Source organism: Sceloporus undulatus, chromosome 3 (assembly GCF_019175285.1).
Source record: "Sceloporus undulatus isolate JIND9_A2432 ecotype Alabama chromosome 3, SceUnd_v1.1, whole genome shotgun sequence".
NCBI lineage: Eukaryota > Metazoa > Chordata > Lepidosauria > Squamata > Phrynosomatidae > Sceloporus > Sceloporus undulatus.
Genome location: NC_056524.1, coordinates 181,475,013 through 181,488,951, shown reverse-complemented (window position 1 = coordinate 181,488,951; position 13,939 = coordinate 181,475,013). Strand labels below are relative to the sequence as shown.

Here is a 13,939-nt window from a genome sequence, read left to right as displayed (position 1 = left end):
ATAATAATAATAATAATAATAATAATAATAATAATAATAATAATAATAATATCCACTTAGTCATTTGGGGATTGCAATCCAAGGAACCTCATGCTGTCATAAACCTGTTAATTTTAAATGTGTCACATGATTATTTCCAAATCCAGGGCCGTCAGGATTGAGATTCAATATCTAGTTTTTTAAGGGTTTCAGCTTTGGATCTAAACTCATGTTGACTGGAAGAAGTGTTTTGTGTTTGTGCATCAAACACAAAACATACCAGAAAGCCTAGCTTAGGTGGTGAGAAAATAGGCCTTTCAAGAGCAGTTGTCTTCATATATTGTGGCTGTGGAGTTTTGTATCTGTGAAAAGATGCACAGAGAGATGCTATTCTCCTCTGCTCCATTGGACTCCCTTCCAAGTAAATGCAGCTCAAGTTGCAGTCTGAAGGGTCAGAATAAAAAAGAGGTGTAGGTGGAAAACCAAATGCACATTTCAGCAAACAAAACTGTTCCCTAAAAGTTTAGAGACCCCAAAGAATTTATATTACTGAACTTTTTTCCACCTTTGCCTCCTTTGGGCCAACAAGCTCCTCAAGGAGGCTCACAGAGGTGAATGCTCAAGCAAAAGTCAAATTATATAATAGTAAAAGCAATTTATAAATGCAGAGGGGCATCTGAATAACCGATTTAATAATAATACATTGGTGACATATTTATAAAGGGGGGGGGGGGAAATAACCTGAAAATCAAACATGCCCTTTCTCAGGACTAAAAGGCAAAAATGCATGCCCTCAAATGCCAAGACAATAAAATCACACACACACATGGACACAAATATTCTAGTAAGGACCATGGAGGTACACCAAATATGTGTGTGTAGTTTGTGTGTGTGCATGTATACATATGTGTGTGTGTGTGTATCTGTGTAGTTTATTTGTGTGTATATGTGTGTGTGCAATCATGTGTGTAAATTGTAAGTGTATGTGTGTGTAATCATGTGTGTGTAGTTTATAAGTGTGTGTGTGTATGTGTGTATATATGTGTGTGTGTATCTATTATTATTATTATTATTATGGTTGACAAATCTGGTCTCTTCTGCCAATATCAATTTAGGTGCCACTGGTAGTCTATGCCTAGTCGCCTGCCTTCGCTTAAAATACAACAACAACACACAAATGCATTGCAAAATGTCTTTCTCCTCCTCCTTCTCCACCCAACCTTACAGTCTCTTTCTTTTTAAAGAGAGCAAAACCTCCAGAACATTTTTATTTTTTATTTTGAATGGTGCAGTTTTGGCCAGTCTGGGCTGTAAATTGTTTGTAATTTGTGGTATCCTTATCTTGTGTTGGGAACACTGTGCTTTTCTATTGGGAAGTAAGCCTCTGTGATCTCAGTGAGGTTCACTGCTAGGTCTAGGACTGTACAAAACGCAGTATATAGGTGCATCTTCACTGTAGAAATAATGCAGTTTGACACCACTTTAGCTGCCATGTGTGAGGCACCAGCATGCTTTGGCAGAAGAGGCTAAAGACCTTGTCAAATTACAAATCCTGGGATTCCATAGGATGGTGGTACATTACTCAAAGTCGTGTCAAACTGCATTATTTCTACAGTGTAGATGCACCCTAGGACTGCAGCCTTTCCATGTTTAAAGGCAAATTTTAGTCATGTTTAAAGGTGTAAAGGCACTTTTTCCCCAGTGCACCCTTAAAAAGGCAAATGATTTGGATTCACCCCATTTTTAAGTGCCATGGCTCACTGCTATGGAATTCTGGGATTTGTTGTTTTGTGAGACACTTAGCCTTCCCTGTCAGGGAGCTCTGGTGCCACAATAAACTACAATTCCCAAGATTCCATAGCATTGAGTCATGGCAGCCAAAGTGGTGTCAAACTGGATTGTTTCTGCACTGTGGATATGGCCTTTGTTTAAGATGGGGGGGGGGAAGGGGCCAGGGTTGTGTGGATACACAATAAGCAAAGAACAGAGATTTTTTACTTTTTTCCTCCCACTTAAAAAAAATCCTGGTTTTGTTTAAAATAGGTGTAGTGTGGTATAGTGGTTACAGTGTTGGACTAGGGGTGCCTCTACAGTGTAGAATTAATGCAGCACGGCACTGCTTTAAATGCTGTAGCTCCATCCTATGGAATCCTGGGATTTGTAGTTTTGCAAGGTCTTTAGCCATCTCTGTCAAGACACGCTAGTGCCTCACCAAGCTACAAATCCCAAGATTCTGTAGGATCGCACCATGGCAGTTAAAGTGGTGTCAAACTGGATTATTTTTTACAGTGTAACTACACTCCTAGTCTTTAGGATTTGGAAAATCCAAATTTAATCTCCCCCAGCATAATAAAAACTGGTTTGGCATCTTTGTTGTTGTTGCTGTTGTTGTTGTTGCCTTCAAGTGATTTCTGACTTTTGATGACCCTAATGGAAAGCTATCATGGGGTTTTCTTGGCAGGTTTCTTCAGAGGGGGTTTCAGAGGCTGAGAGAGTGTTACTTGCCCAAGGTCACCCGGTGGGTTTTCATGACTGAGGAAGGATTCCAAAGTGGTGTCAGACTGCATTATTTATACAGTGTGGATGCACTGTAGTGTGGAGGCACTACCCCATTTCCAGGCCCAGTGCCCTCATTCTGCTTTGAGTCCCTGTAGTGGGAGAAAGGAGGTACTGTATATACTCATGTATAAGTCTAGTAATTTAGGTCAAAAATTGACCCAAAAAACCTGTCGACTTATCCATGGGTCAATGTAGGTACTGTACTTTAACTCTCATTAAAAAAGGAACCATCCCCTGGTGAAAGGCAAAAGTGTTAACTGCCCTGGAATTATTGAAGCCTTCTATTTTCTCATTCATCCAGCCTTTAGTATGAGTTACAGTATTTGGCATTGTTTTCCTTTGCTTCATCCTTTACATCCCTTGTTAGATGCCTCTAAGTTTTACCCTTGACTTATCCATGGGTCATATTAAAATCCATAATTTTGGTTTCAAAATCTGCCCTCGACTTATACATGAGGTCGACTTATAGTCAAGTATATACGGTATATAAAAATGAGATCAAATGAAATAAATAAAATACAAGTGAAAGTAATAATAACAATAATAACAACGATGATGATGGCAGGACCTGGTGGGATTTGGGTAAGGCAACCTTTGTCTTCTTCCTTGCTTTGGGAGAAAGCAAGCAGGGACTAGCTTGCAAGGAGGAAGCCTGGGGAAGTCATGCTTCTTTCTTAGAGGCAGGCCAACAGGAAACACATTGGCGGAAATGTTGCCATCGCCCTAAGCAGCTTTAACTGCCCCCAGCCTGAGGTAGACATCAAAGGACGCCTGAGGTGAAAAGGGAGCCAGGGGAAAGACTGGCCTCCCTTGAACTGGAAGCCTTAGATCAGTTACCTTGGTTCAGTTACCCTGTTAAATGGCCTGCCTTGCACTCCAGTCCTTGAGGAAGAATAAAGGCCTTGCTCTCCCATATGAATTCTTCCCCCCATGAAATTCTCCTTCAGTCCCCAAATTTCTAGCTTTGCAGGAGAATCCTAGAATCTTAGAGTTGGAAGATACCCCCAAAGTTCATCCAGTCCAACCCTCTGCCATGCAGGAATACACAATCAAAGCACTGCTGACAGATGGCCATCCAGCCTCTGTTTCAAACCCCCCAAAGGAAGAGACTCCACCACTCTCTGAGGGAACATGTTCCACTATCTTACCATCAGGAAGGTCTTCTTAATGTTGAGGTGAAATATCTTTTTCTGAAGTTTGCATCCATTGTTCCGTGTCCTAACTCTGGCACAGCAGAAAGCAAGCTTGCTCCATCCTCACTATGACATCCCAACAAATATCTAAACATGGCTACCATGTCATCCTTTAACCTTCTTTTCTCCAGGCTAAATATACCTAAGTCCCTAAGTTGCTCCTTATAAAGCAGGGTTTCCAGACCTTTCCCCATTTTGGTCACCCTCCTTCCTTTGGAAACTCTCCATCTTGTCAGCATCTTTCTTGAATGGTGGAACCCAGAACTGGACACAATATTCCAGGTGAAGTCTGACCAAAGCAGTAGCTTAAAACTTCAGTGTAACATTTAGAAAAACAGTAACACCCAAAACCCACAAAACAGTGATATATCTATTGAGCCAACAAAAATGCACCAAATACATGATGCAAGCTTTGGAAGCTACACTGGCTTCTTCATCAGGGAAAGGGGTTAAAAATTGTGCAGAAAACAAAACAATATGAGGATGTTAGTCATAGGCCTGCATTTTGTCAAGAAGTTGTTCTTGTTCTCTGTTCAGATGGTATGGTGGGGTATTCAGGAAGGCAGGCCATGTGGGTATTGGGGAGATCCTGGAAACAAAAATTTAAATTCCATTAACAAAACAAAAAGTTACTCCCTTTGAGATCCAGTTTGTCTCCATCTTTTGTAAAGTGCTCAGGCATCCAAGAAAAGGGGCAGACAAAGTTGCGGAGGGAACACAAGCACAGTAGATTAGATGGATTCTATGTGTGAATTATTTTCATTCTCTCATTCTTTGCAATGCTAGAAATTTAGGGACTGAAGGAAAATTTAATTTGATAAGTCATAATTCTTATTTGGAAGGCTCTTACAGCCCTCATCTTGTCCACCTTACACCTTTCTGGGTGAGCAACGTGGACATTTGTCCCAGTGAAGTCAGGAGAAACCTTGCCTTAAAAAGGGACTGACTGGGCTTCCACACTGCAGAAATAAAGCAATTTGACACCACTTTAACTGTGGAATCCTGAGAGCTCTGGTGCCTCACCAAACTACAAACCCCAAGATTCCACAGAATGGAGTCGTGGCAGTTAAAGTAGTTTCAGATTGCTTTATTTCTGCAGTGCGGATACACCCGAGGTAGCTGAGTGGGGCAGGGGAGTGTGAACTGTAGTTTTGTGAAGCATTAGCTCTCTGGATGGAAGGCTGTCTGACTGAAAAGCCAATCCTTTTGGGCCACAACTTGTCTTCTTCTCCTCCACCTTCAGGGAAGCCACTGCTTTGGAGCCCCTTCATGCAAAGGCCATTACACAAGCGGAAAGGTGGCCAGGTGCGCTTCTCCAATGACCAGACCGTCGAGCTGGAGAAGAAGTTCGAGACGCAAAAGTACCTCTCCCCACCAGAGAGGAAGCGCCTGGCAAAAATGCTGCAGCTCAGTGAGAGACAGGTGAGAGGGGCACAAGGTGAGACATCTGCGCAAGCAGTGGCGTCACTAGGGTTGGTATCACCCAGTCTGGTAACTCCCAGTGTCATCCCCTGCCACTATACAGAATCTGTAGCAGTGTTTTATGTACCAATGTTTCCCATAAATTGTTTGCTTATTTACAATATTTATACCCTGTTCTTCATCCACAAAGACCCAAAACACATGGGCAAAATGATGCAGCTTTGGGCCATGTTGAGGGGTATGACTTTAGAAAATGCACACCCTGAACACATCTGGAAGCCGCGCCAATGCTGTACCAACCAGGAATAACCGGGCCAAAAAGGAGCAGGTATAATCTGCTCCTTCTGGCAGCCAAGTTCAGGACTGTGTGGCCAGATTGGGGCCAGGCCCAGGAGGTCGCCATGGTCCTGGCATGATTAGGAGTCCCGGCACAGTCCGTTTGGTTGCTCTGCTTTGGGCCAAAAGCTCTTAGAGCTTCTTACAGATTGTTAATTTGACAGTTCCCTGCCTTCAGGTTTACAGTCTAAAAAGCGATGACACAAAAGCAGAAGAGAATGGCAATGGGAAAATGGATCAAGTCCAGCAGCAGGGTGGTTGCAGTTAAGATGGAGGGAGGGCCTTTCATCTGGACCTAGGCATGGTGGAGCTGTGCCTGCCTCTCCTTGGGCTGAAACAGATGGCTGTAAAAGGGTGAATCTGCACTGCCATTTAAGCGCTGGATTAGGGCTACGGCAACTGCACGCTGCAGCCCTGATCCGGCATTTTTTCAGCCCCCAAAGAAGCAGCAAAATGCCTCTCCTTTTGCTGCTGCAGCAGTGCCTCTTCTGCATTTCTTTGGATCAACATGTGTAAATGCTATGTTGCAGAAATGTCGTGATGCCACCCGCTGTCTGGTTGGGTGTGCAATGTCAGGGTGGGTGGCATGTGGTCACCACACACCCCATGCCACCCTGAAACCGGCTCTTTATGCCGGTCTGTTCAGCCCCCTTGTCTTCTTCCAAGGTCAGGGTGGTAGCATTTAAAATAGAGGGATGGCCTTTCAGCAGCCCCTGGGCCTAGGCACAGTGGAGGTGTGCCTGCCTCTTCTCTCCCTAAGAGAGTTTGCCATATCACTGAATGTAGCGGTAGTAATTGTGGCACAGATAACCAGCAACATTAAAAATATATCATTAAATTATAGTATCATATGCACAGCCTAAATGTATCTGCGTGTACATTATTTCATGTGGTTAAACTGAAAATTTGGCAAAAAATGATGTTTTTAAAGAAAATTTTAAATAAATTGAAAAATTTTAAAAAATCAAATGTTAACATTTAGCATTTAAATTTGTAATAATAATAATAATAATAAAACCTGAAGCATCTCCTTTCTTTTCCCACTGAGCCTTGCCCCACTCACACCATCTCTTCAGTGTTTAAAGGGGATGCAGATGAATGTCCCAGCCTGTTTCTGCCAGAAGGCAGATGTTTGGAGAGGTGTGGTATCACCTCCTTTTAGGGAATCACTTGGTGATTCTGCATCCCCCGCATGTCCCTAGTGACGTCCCTTTTTTTCTCCCACCAAAGACAAATCCAGGGCTGTGTAGGTCCAGAATGTGTTTAGAGGAGAGAGGGGAAAGCTGCTGGTGGTGGTGGTGGGAGGGACATCTTGTTAGACTCCAGGTCCCAGAATGCCCCAGCTGACCAAGGTTTTTAATTATAAAAAAAGTTGTAGTTGCAGCTGCAATGCAACAAAAACAAACAAACAAACAAATAAGTCTGCCTCCCAATTTATAGTCCCAGCTCTTCTTCTAACCCAGGGGTAGGCAACCTACAGCCCGCGGGCCGGATCCGGCCCGGTGAGGCCTTGGGACCGGCCCCAGCCTGGTCCTGCTGCCGATTGCCGCCGGGGCCTTTGGCCTCTCGTGCGAGGGCACAGGACCTTTGGCCTGTCAGGAAGCGGCGGGCAAGTGGGGGCAATTGTCTATAGAAGCCTCAGAAACATGCATTTATATTAACATTTTTTAAAAAATCAGCAAATTTTTTTGCGTGTCCTCCATTTTTTAAAAAAGTGTCCTCAATTTGAAAATTTTGTCCTACATCTGTCCCATTTTATTTATTTATATAAGTTTTTTTTTAATTATTTAATTATTTATTTTTTTTGGCTTCGGCCCCTTAGTTGTCTGAGGGACAGCAACCCGGCCCCCGGGTCAAAAAGGTTGCCTACCCCTGTTCTAACCCCTTGCAGAATGTAGTTAGAGAGGCTGCACTTACTGGTGGATCACAATCACAATCAATTTACAGCCCAGTCCTAACTATGTTTACTCTCAAGGAAGCAGAACTGTGTTCAGGCCAACAGACAGGAATCATTTGGTGACATCTTCAATTTGAAGTCGCGTTTACTTCCAATAGGTGTATACAGTTTGACACTGCTTTAACTGCCACGGCTCAATGGTATAGAATTCTGGGATTTGTAGTTTGGTCGGAAAACCAAAGCTCTTTAATAGCAAAGGTGAAATGTCTCACAAAACTATAATTCCCAGAGTTCCATGTCATGGCAGTTAAAGTAGTGTCAAACAGTATTATTTCTGTAGTGTGGATGCAGCCTAAATCAAATTATATTAAAAAAGTAATTTCCAGTTAAGGCTCATTAAGCTTTACTGCCTCAGTTTCTTTAAATCTTTCTTTCCTTAATGTATCTCTCCCCACTCTTCCCCCATTGAATCTTTTTAGGTTAAAACCTGGTTTCAAAATCGCCGGGCTAAATGGAGGCGCCTAAAACAGGTATGGTGGGAGACCTTGGTCCCTGTAGCAATTCTTTTGTTGATATATTACTTTTTAATTTGTAAAGAGTCCGTTTAATCTTTTCAGTTTGTTTAAGGAAACAAAAATCCATTAGTGCCAGTTGGGGCAGTACCAGCCTTGAAAGTCCTCCCTCCAATCAGGCTTTTCTGAAGGGCCAGAATTGAGCTTTAACAAGCTCAAGAATATTCTCCAAGGGGATCTCTTGACATGTCTGGTTGTGTTCCCAGTTGAGTTGTTTCTAAGGTTAGAAAGTAAAGGGCTGGTTATGCAATCCGTTTAACAAGGGGACGTCTTTTCACCATGGGACGTTGCCAGCTAAATGTGACCAAGGAGAGTTTGGGAATTTTGATTCTTTTTGTGCTAACCTGCAGGTTGGGTTAGTGTTACTGTCATGCCTTACCATGGGGCTGCCCTTGGAGATATTTTTGGAATTGATGCAGAATTCAGAATCTTGATTGGTTCATACAGGTAGATTCCCATTATATTAATTTTGAAATAATAACATTGGCTCCCTATTCATTTCCCAGTCCCCTTCAAGATGTTGATAGTTACCTTTTAGTGAGCTGCAGGTCCAAGTACCCAACTGATAGGTGGGCAATTCACCCATATGTTGCTGGACTGTAGGTTCCAACAGCCCTAGGGTGCATCTACACTGCAGAAATAATGCAGTTTGACACCACTTTAAGGCTATAGCTCTATCCTATGGAATCCTGGGGTATGTAGTTTTAAAAGGTCGTTAGCCTTCTCTGCCAAAGTGTGCTGGTGCTTCACAAAACTACAAATCCTAGGATTCTGTAGGATTGAACCATGACAGTTAAAGTATCAAACTGCATTATTTATATATGCACCCTCAATCAACACAGCCATGGTGAAGAGTGCTGGAAGCTGCAGTCCAACACCAACATCTAGAAGAGCACACTTTATCCTCTCTGATCCAATAGAAGAAAATTCCCTGTATGATCCTGCCCCTATATTAGGATAATCTGATAAGGTCCTTTCCTCAATGCAGTATGTATGAGAAAGAGAAGGTATTTTCTGTGGAGATACTTCACTGACATTTAGACTATTTTAAAAGTTTTTTGTGGGTTTTTTGGGCTATGTTGCCATGTTCTAGAAAAGTTTATTCCTGATGTTTCACTGGCATTTGTGGCTGGCATCTTCAGAGAATGCTGGCATGGAAGAGAGTGGGCTGTGTGTGTGTGTGTGTATACACACTCGCACACGCACGCACACACACACATACATACTGTGTGACCCTGTGTAGGGAGGAGTGTTTTCCATGTTAATCTGTGTATTGTTCTGTTGTTGAATGGCAAAGCTCAGGGTGGGAGGATATGCAAAGATGATTAGTGTCTGTTTAATTAGTGAGCATTGTCTGCTGGGAAAACCCCTGACCATGGACGCTCTTTTCATTTGCATTTTGCTTGCGAAATGTCAGGAATAAACTCTTCTAGAACATGGCCACATAGCCCGAAAAACACAACACACACAAACCTATGGATGCCGGCCATGAAAGCTTTCGACTTCACATATTTTTAAAGTGATAAAAGTTTTTATTCTTCCTATCAGTTTAACTTACTTACTGCTGTGTATAGTTCATATAATGTTTAGATTACTCTGTGATTATTGCATGGATATTTGTTGTATCTTCTTGCACCACCCTGGAACCCACTTCTGTGATTTAAGGGTTATGTAGGGGAAAATATTAAACCAATCAATAAATCAATAAAGATACTGTGCTGCTCAGATTTCTTGGTCAAATGTTAAAATTTCAAAAATACTCTTCATGGTAGGAAATGATAACAAAGCTTTCTATGACATTACATAAAACAATATTTTCTTTTTAAAATGTGTTCTCTTCCTATTTTTCCAGTTGTTTATGTTTGTGTCACTTTCTCATATTCCCTCTCCCCCCCCCCACCTGATTTTTCATTTACTTGGCAAAAGACTAAATGTTATGCCACTTAGGTTGATATATATCCATCCACATCATCATAACCCAAAGAGCTAACTCACCCTTGTTCTGAATGTTATCACCCATTGGCATATATTATCATCTAGGTCTAGGAGATGGTGGCAGAACCATGCTGTGTAGTTAAACTGGAATGACTAATCTGCATGGTCTCCCCCCCCCCCTCAATATATGTGGTTTGGTTTGGTTTCAGTTGTAGATCTTTAACACAGCTTTGTGGATGTTAATGCTGTGCACACTTGCTTGGAAGTCTGCCCATGGGATTAAGTAGTACAGTCAGTCCTCCATATCTATGGATTCTGCATCAATGGATTCAGCAATCCACAGCTTGAAAATATTCAACAACAACAAATTCCAAAAAGCAAACCTTGAGTTTGCCATTTTATATAAGGGACACTATTTTACTGTCCCATTGTATATAATGGGACTAGAGCATCCATAGATTTTGGTATCCATGGGAGTTCTGGAACCAAATTCCAGCAGATACCAATGGTCCACTGTGCTTACATCTGAGTAAATATACATAAATTTACAGTCTATCCATTTAATCTGGGAATCAGTCACACTCGGTACATGGGGGGAGAGTGTGCACTGGGAAGGTTTGAATTAATTGTTTAAAGGTCCAGACATACCATCTGCTTTAACAGCAGGCTGGAGCCAATCAGCTAAAGGGCTGAATTACTTCCCTCTATTGGAGACCACCTGTTGCGTTGACTTACCACCAATAAAGCTGATGTGTGTCAGTTTTTGATACCATGCAAAATCTTGGTGGTGGTAGTGGTGGGTGCACAGCTATAAGGGGGTTCTGCTCTTGCCACTGATAGATAGTTCAAACCTTAAGAGTTGGGATGGTGACCTCCTCCCTCCCACTCCCAAATTTAGTAGCATCTAAATACATTATGAAAGGTTTAAGAAGCAGAGCCTGGAAAAGCAGGATTTTTGGACTAGGACTCTTATGCAGTCTACAGATTCTGTGAGTGATAGTCCCCTGAAAGAGCCTTTTGCAAGCTCTACCAGTGAGTTCCACCTTTGGCTGCATTTATTCCATGTCTTCTCATATTTGCTTTTAGGAGAATCCTCAGGCTAGCAAAAAAGAAGAATCTGGGAACGGGGAAAACCACCACAGTCCCAGGCCAGAAGGATGCTTGAGTTCTGAGCTAGAGAAAGAGGCTTCTCCCAGCCAGTACACCCTCTCACCCGCCTCCCAGGAAGATCTCGACTCGGAGGTCTCAGAGGACTCAGATCAAGAGGTGGATATTGAAGGTGACAAGGGTTATTTGAACAGTCCACATCAGTAGCAGCCTGTCTCTCCCCACAACCTGGAGAATGAATTTTCCCTCAGTTTGCACTTTAAGAAGAGCTGGCTTGACCAAAGCAATATACTTGCTACAAAAGGAAATATCTTTCAGAGAGGGAAGGAGCAAAGCCCACAGTGGTCTATGTCTTGCATTAGACCAGTGGATCCCAACAAGACAAGAAGGTTCAGGGACTCAGCAAGAAAATATTTGTGTTTTTGCTGGGATTGCTCTAGTCATCTGTATATTCTAGACAATGTATTGGTATGTGGAATAAAACCTTTTATTGACTGGTGGCAGATGCTTACTGGTGGACCAGAGGACATAGCCACCATATGTACTTTTCAACCTGCTCCTTTCCAAGATCTAATGACACTTTGTATTCTTCCTGCTGGTTGGGAGAAATGCTGGGACAGTTATGATCCCATCACCTTTTATGAGTGAAAGAAGCCTGGTGCTCTTGAACTATCTTCATAATGTTCTTTTACACATCCTGCTGGGAATATAGTTCCACATCTTCCTCTGTGAACTGACAACATGAAGATCCATCGCCAGCTGAGGAAAAACAACAACATCACAAAATAAACTATCTGGTTTTCCAAAGTGAAAATTCTCTGCCAGAACAGGACCATTTGCAAGATGTCACAAATGGAGTGGATTGCAGAAGTTTTGTAGGCAATCATCTTGGTGAAAGTGGGGAGTGGAGTATAGTAGATCCCATCAAGACTGAAAATGATGTATAACTAGCATGTTTCATGATACATGGGCACTGAGTATATGTTGGGATCTTTAAAAAACAGTCTTGAATTTTATTTTAAATTGTAATAGGAATCATTGTATGTGAAGGAAAATAACTGTATCTTTCCCTGCCATTTTTTCTGCAGGAGGGATGGTCTGACCTCAGATTTAGGGGTCTCCTATCCTTCCATAATGGGGTGCCCTACAGATTTGGGATTGAGAGTAATGGGAATTGTTATGCAACACATCTGGGAGAAATGTCATGTTTATTAGAATTTCTTGAGGCATTTAAAATGTAACAAGCAAGAAAAGGGGATAATCTGAAGGTCTGGGCCAGCCCACCTTTTAGACAGAGTGAGGTATCTTGCCTCAGGCAGCAGACTTTGGGTGTCATGATAGGACAGCAAGAATTTATTTCCTTTGGCAATACCAAAGGAAGGGAGAAACATTTGTAGGATCTTCTTCAGGTACAAAAATAAAATTAAATAGGAATTGGGAAATCAATTCATTACCATTACCACTAAAAAAGGAAGTCATTATTCAGGACAGTCAAGTTATTGTTATTCTTATTGTTAAAAGGCTTTACAGAAGTGACAGTGGAGGTTGTTGACATTCAGCATCGTTGGGCACACTTTGTTATTGTTACCTTCAAAAGTGATCCTTTTGTCACCTTCCTGCAACTTTTATTCATCTCCCTTCCACTATAAAGCCCAAAGAGGGATCTCAACATGTCCTGAAACTGTCAAATTTAGAAAGCCTGTTCTGCAGTATGGGATCTTAACCTGTTCAATTAAGTTTGTCACATATTTTTAATCTTCTCTTTTTTCTTATCCTTCCCACCCTTCCAACATGTACACCAGGGGTGGGCAAATACAGCCCATGGGACCCCTATGTGCAGCCCGTGAAGTCCCCAGTTTAGGCTATTATTTACCCTAAAACTGGCCAAAAGGTGTGGAAACCACAGTAGTTTGTTTCCGTTTACCTTCTAAAAATAATGAGAAAAGGCCAAAATTGGCCAAAATGGCAAGGGGAAATGATGTTACATCACTTCAGCTGTGCCAGAATGTGCTAGTGCAGCTTTTGAGGCATACACAGGCTGGGGAAAATGGCCCCTCTTCCTTGCATAGTGTACAGTGGACACTACCCCAATATACACTCTTCACCTGGCCTTCAGACACCTTCCTTATTAAAATGAATAAGGAGTGATGTTAAAGGTTTGTAAGAAATGATGTGTTTAAATAATTTAGAGCAGGGCTTCTCAGGTTATCTGCCATGGGAAACTGTTGTTGTTGTTGCATGCCTCCAAGTTGTTTCCAACTTATGGCAACCCTAAGGCCTATCATGGGGTTTTCTTGGGAAGTTTCCCCCCCCCCCGGAGGGGACTCCAATTAGAAAAGCTTTCAATGGGATTTACCACTGAGTAGCCAATGAGAAGGCTCAGCGGAGTCACTAGGGCTGACTCATGCTGGCATCTCCCAGGCAGGCTACCCCCTAGCTGTCCCCTCTACCAGCCAAGGCATGCTTCTGCCATGGTGGGGGTGGGATGCTGATGCCACCGAGTAAACCCTTCCATGGCAGGAAGCCCCACCAGGACTGAAAGGGACAGGGGCAAGAGAAGGAAAAGAGTATGTGGTTGCCACTGCTGTGAACACCTCCCTTTCCTGCCCAGCCAGCAGCCCAGCCAGTCCTGGAATGGGCTGCTGGGTGACAGGAATAGTCTTCTCAGATGCCTGGCACACCAGTGGCCCCCTTCCCTTCCCAGTCCTTTCTTCCCTTCCCCTTTTTTTCTCATCGCCTTCCCCTTCCTGCCCCAGCCCTTTCCTCTTCCCTCGCTTCTGGGACATGGAGAGCAAGGCAGGGGGTAGAAATGGAGGGCAAGGGTGTTTGCTGTGGCTGTTGATGGGAGTGGAGTGCTGCTGCTGCTCAGTAGCTCCTTCCAGGCCTGGTGGGGCTGCTGGCCAGGCAGGAAAGGGAGGCATTGGCAGCAAGGGTAGCCA

At 42.9% G+C, this 13,939-nt stretch overlaps 1 protein-coding gene across 1 annotated transcript in view; it reads left to right on the top strand.

Annotated features, from left to right (window-relative positions):
- HHEX (hematopoietically expressed homeobox) overlaps positions 1 to 11,990 on the top strand; it is an 18,980-nt gene extending 6,990 nt beyond the window's left edge. Inside the window, exons 2-4 of the mRNA XM_042459280.1 lie at positions 4,975 to 5,153; positions 7,866 to 7,916; positions 10,980 to 11,990. Of these exons, the coding sequence (XP_042315214.1) occupies positions 4,975 to 5,153; positions 7,866 to 7,916; positions 10,980 to 11,207 (458 nt within the window). The 3' untranslated portion in view covers positions 11,208 to 11,990. The remainder of the gene's footprint in view (positions 1 to 4,974; positions 5,154 to 7,865; positions 7,917 to 10,979) is intronic.
- The last annotated feature ends 1,949 nt before the right edge of the window (positions 11,991 to 13,939 follow it).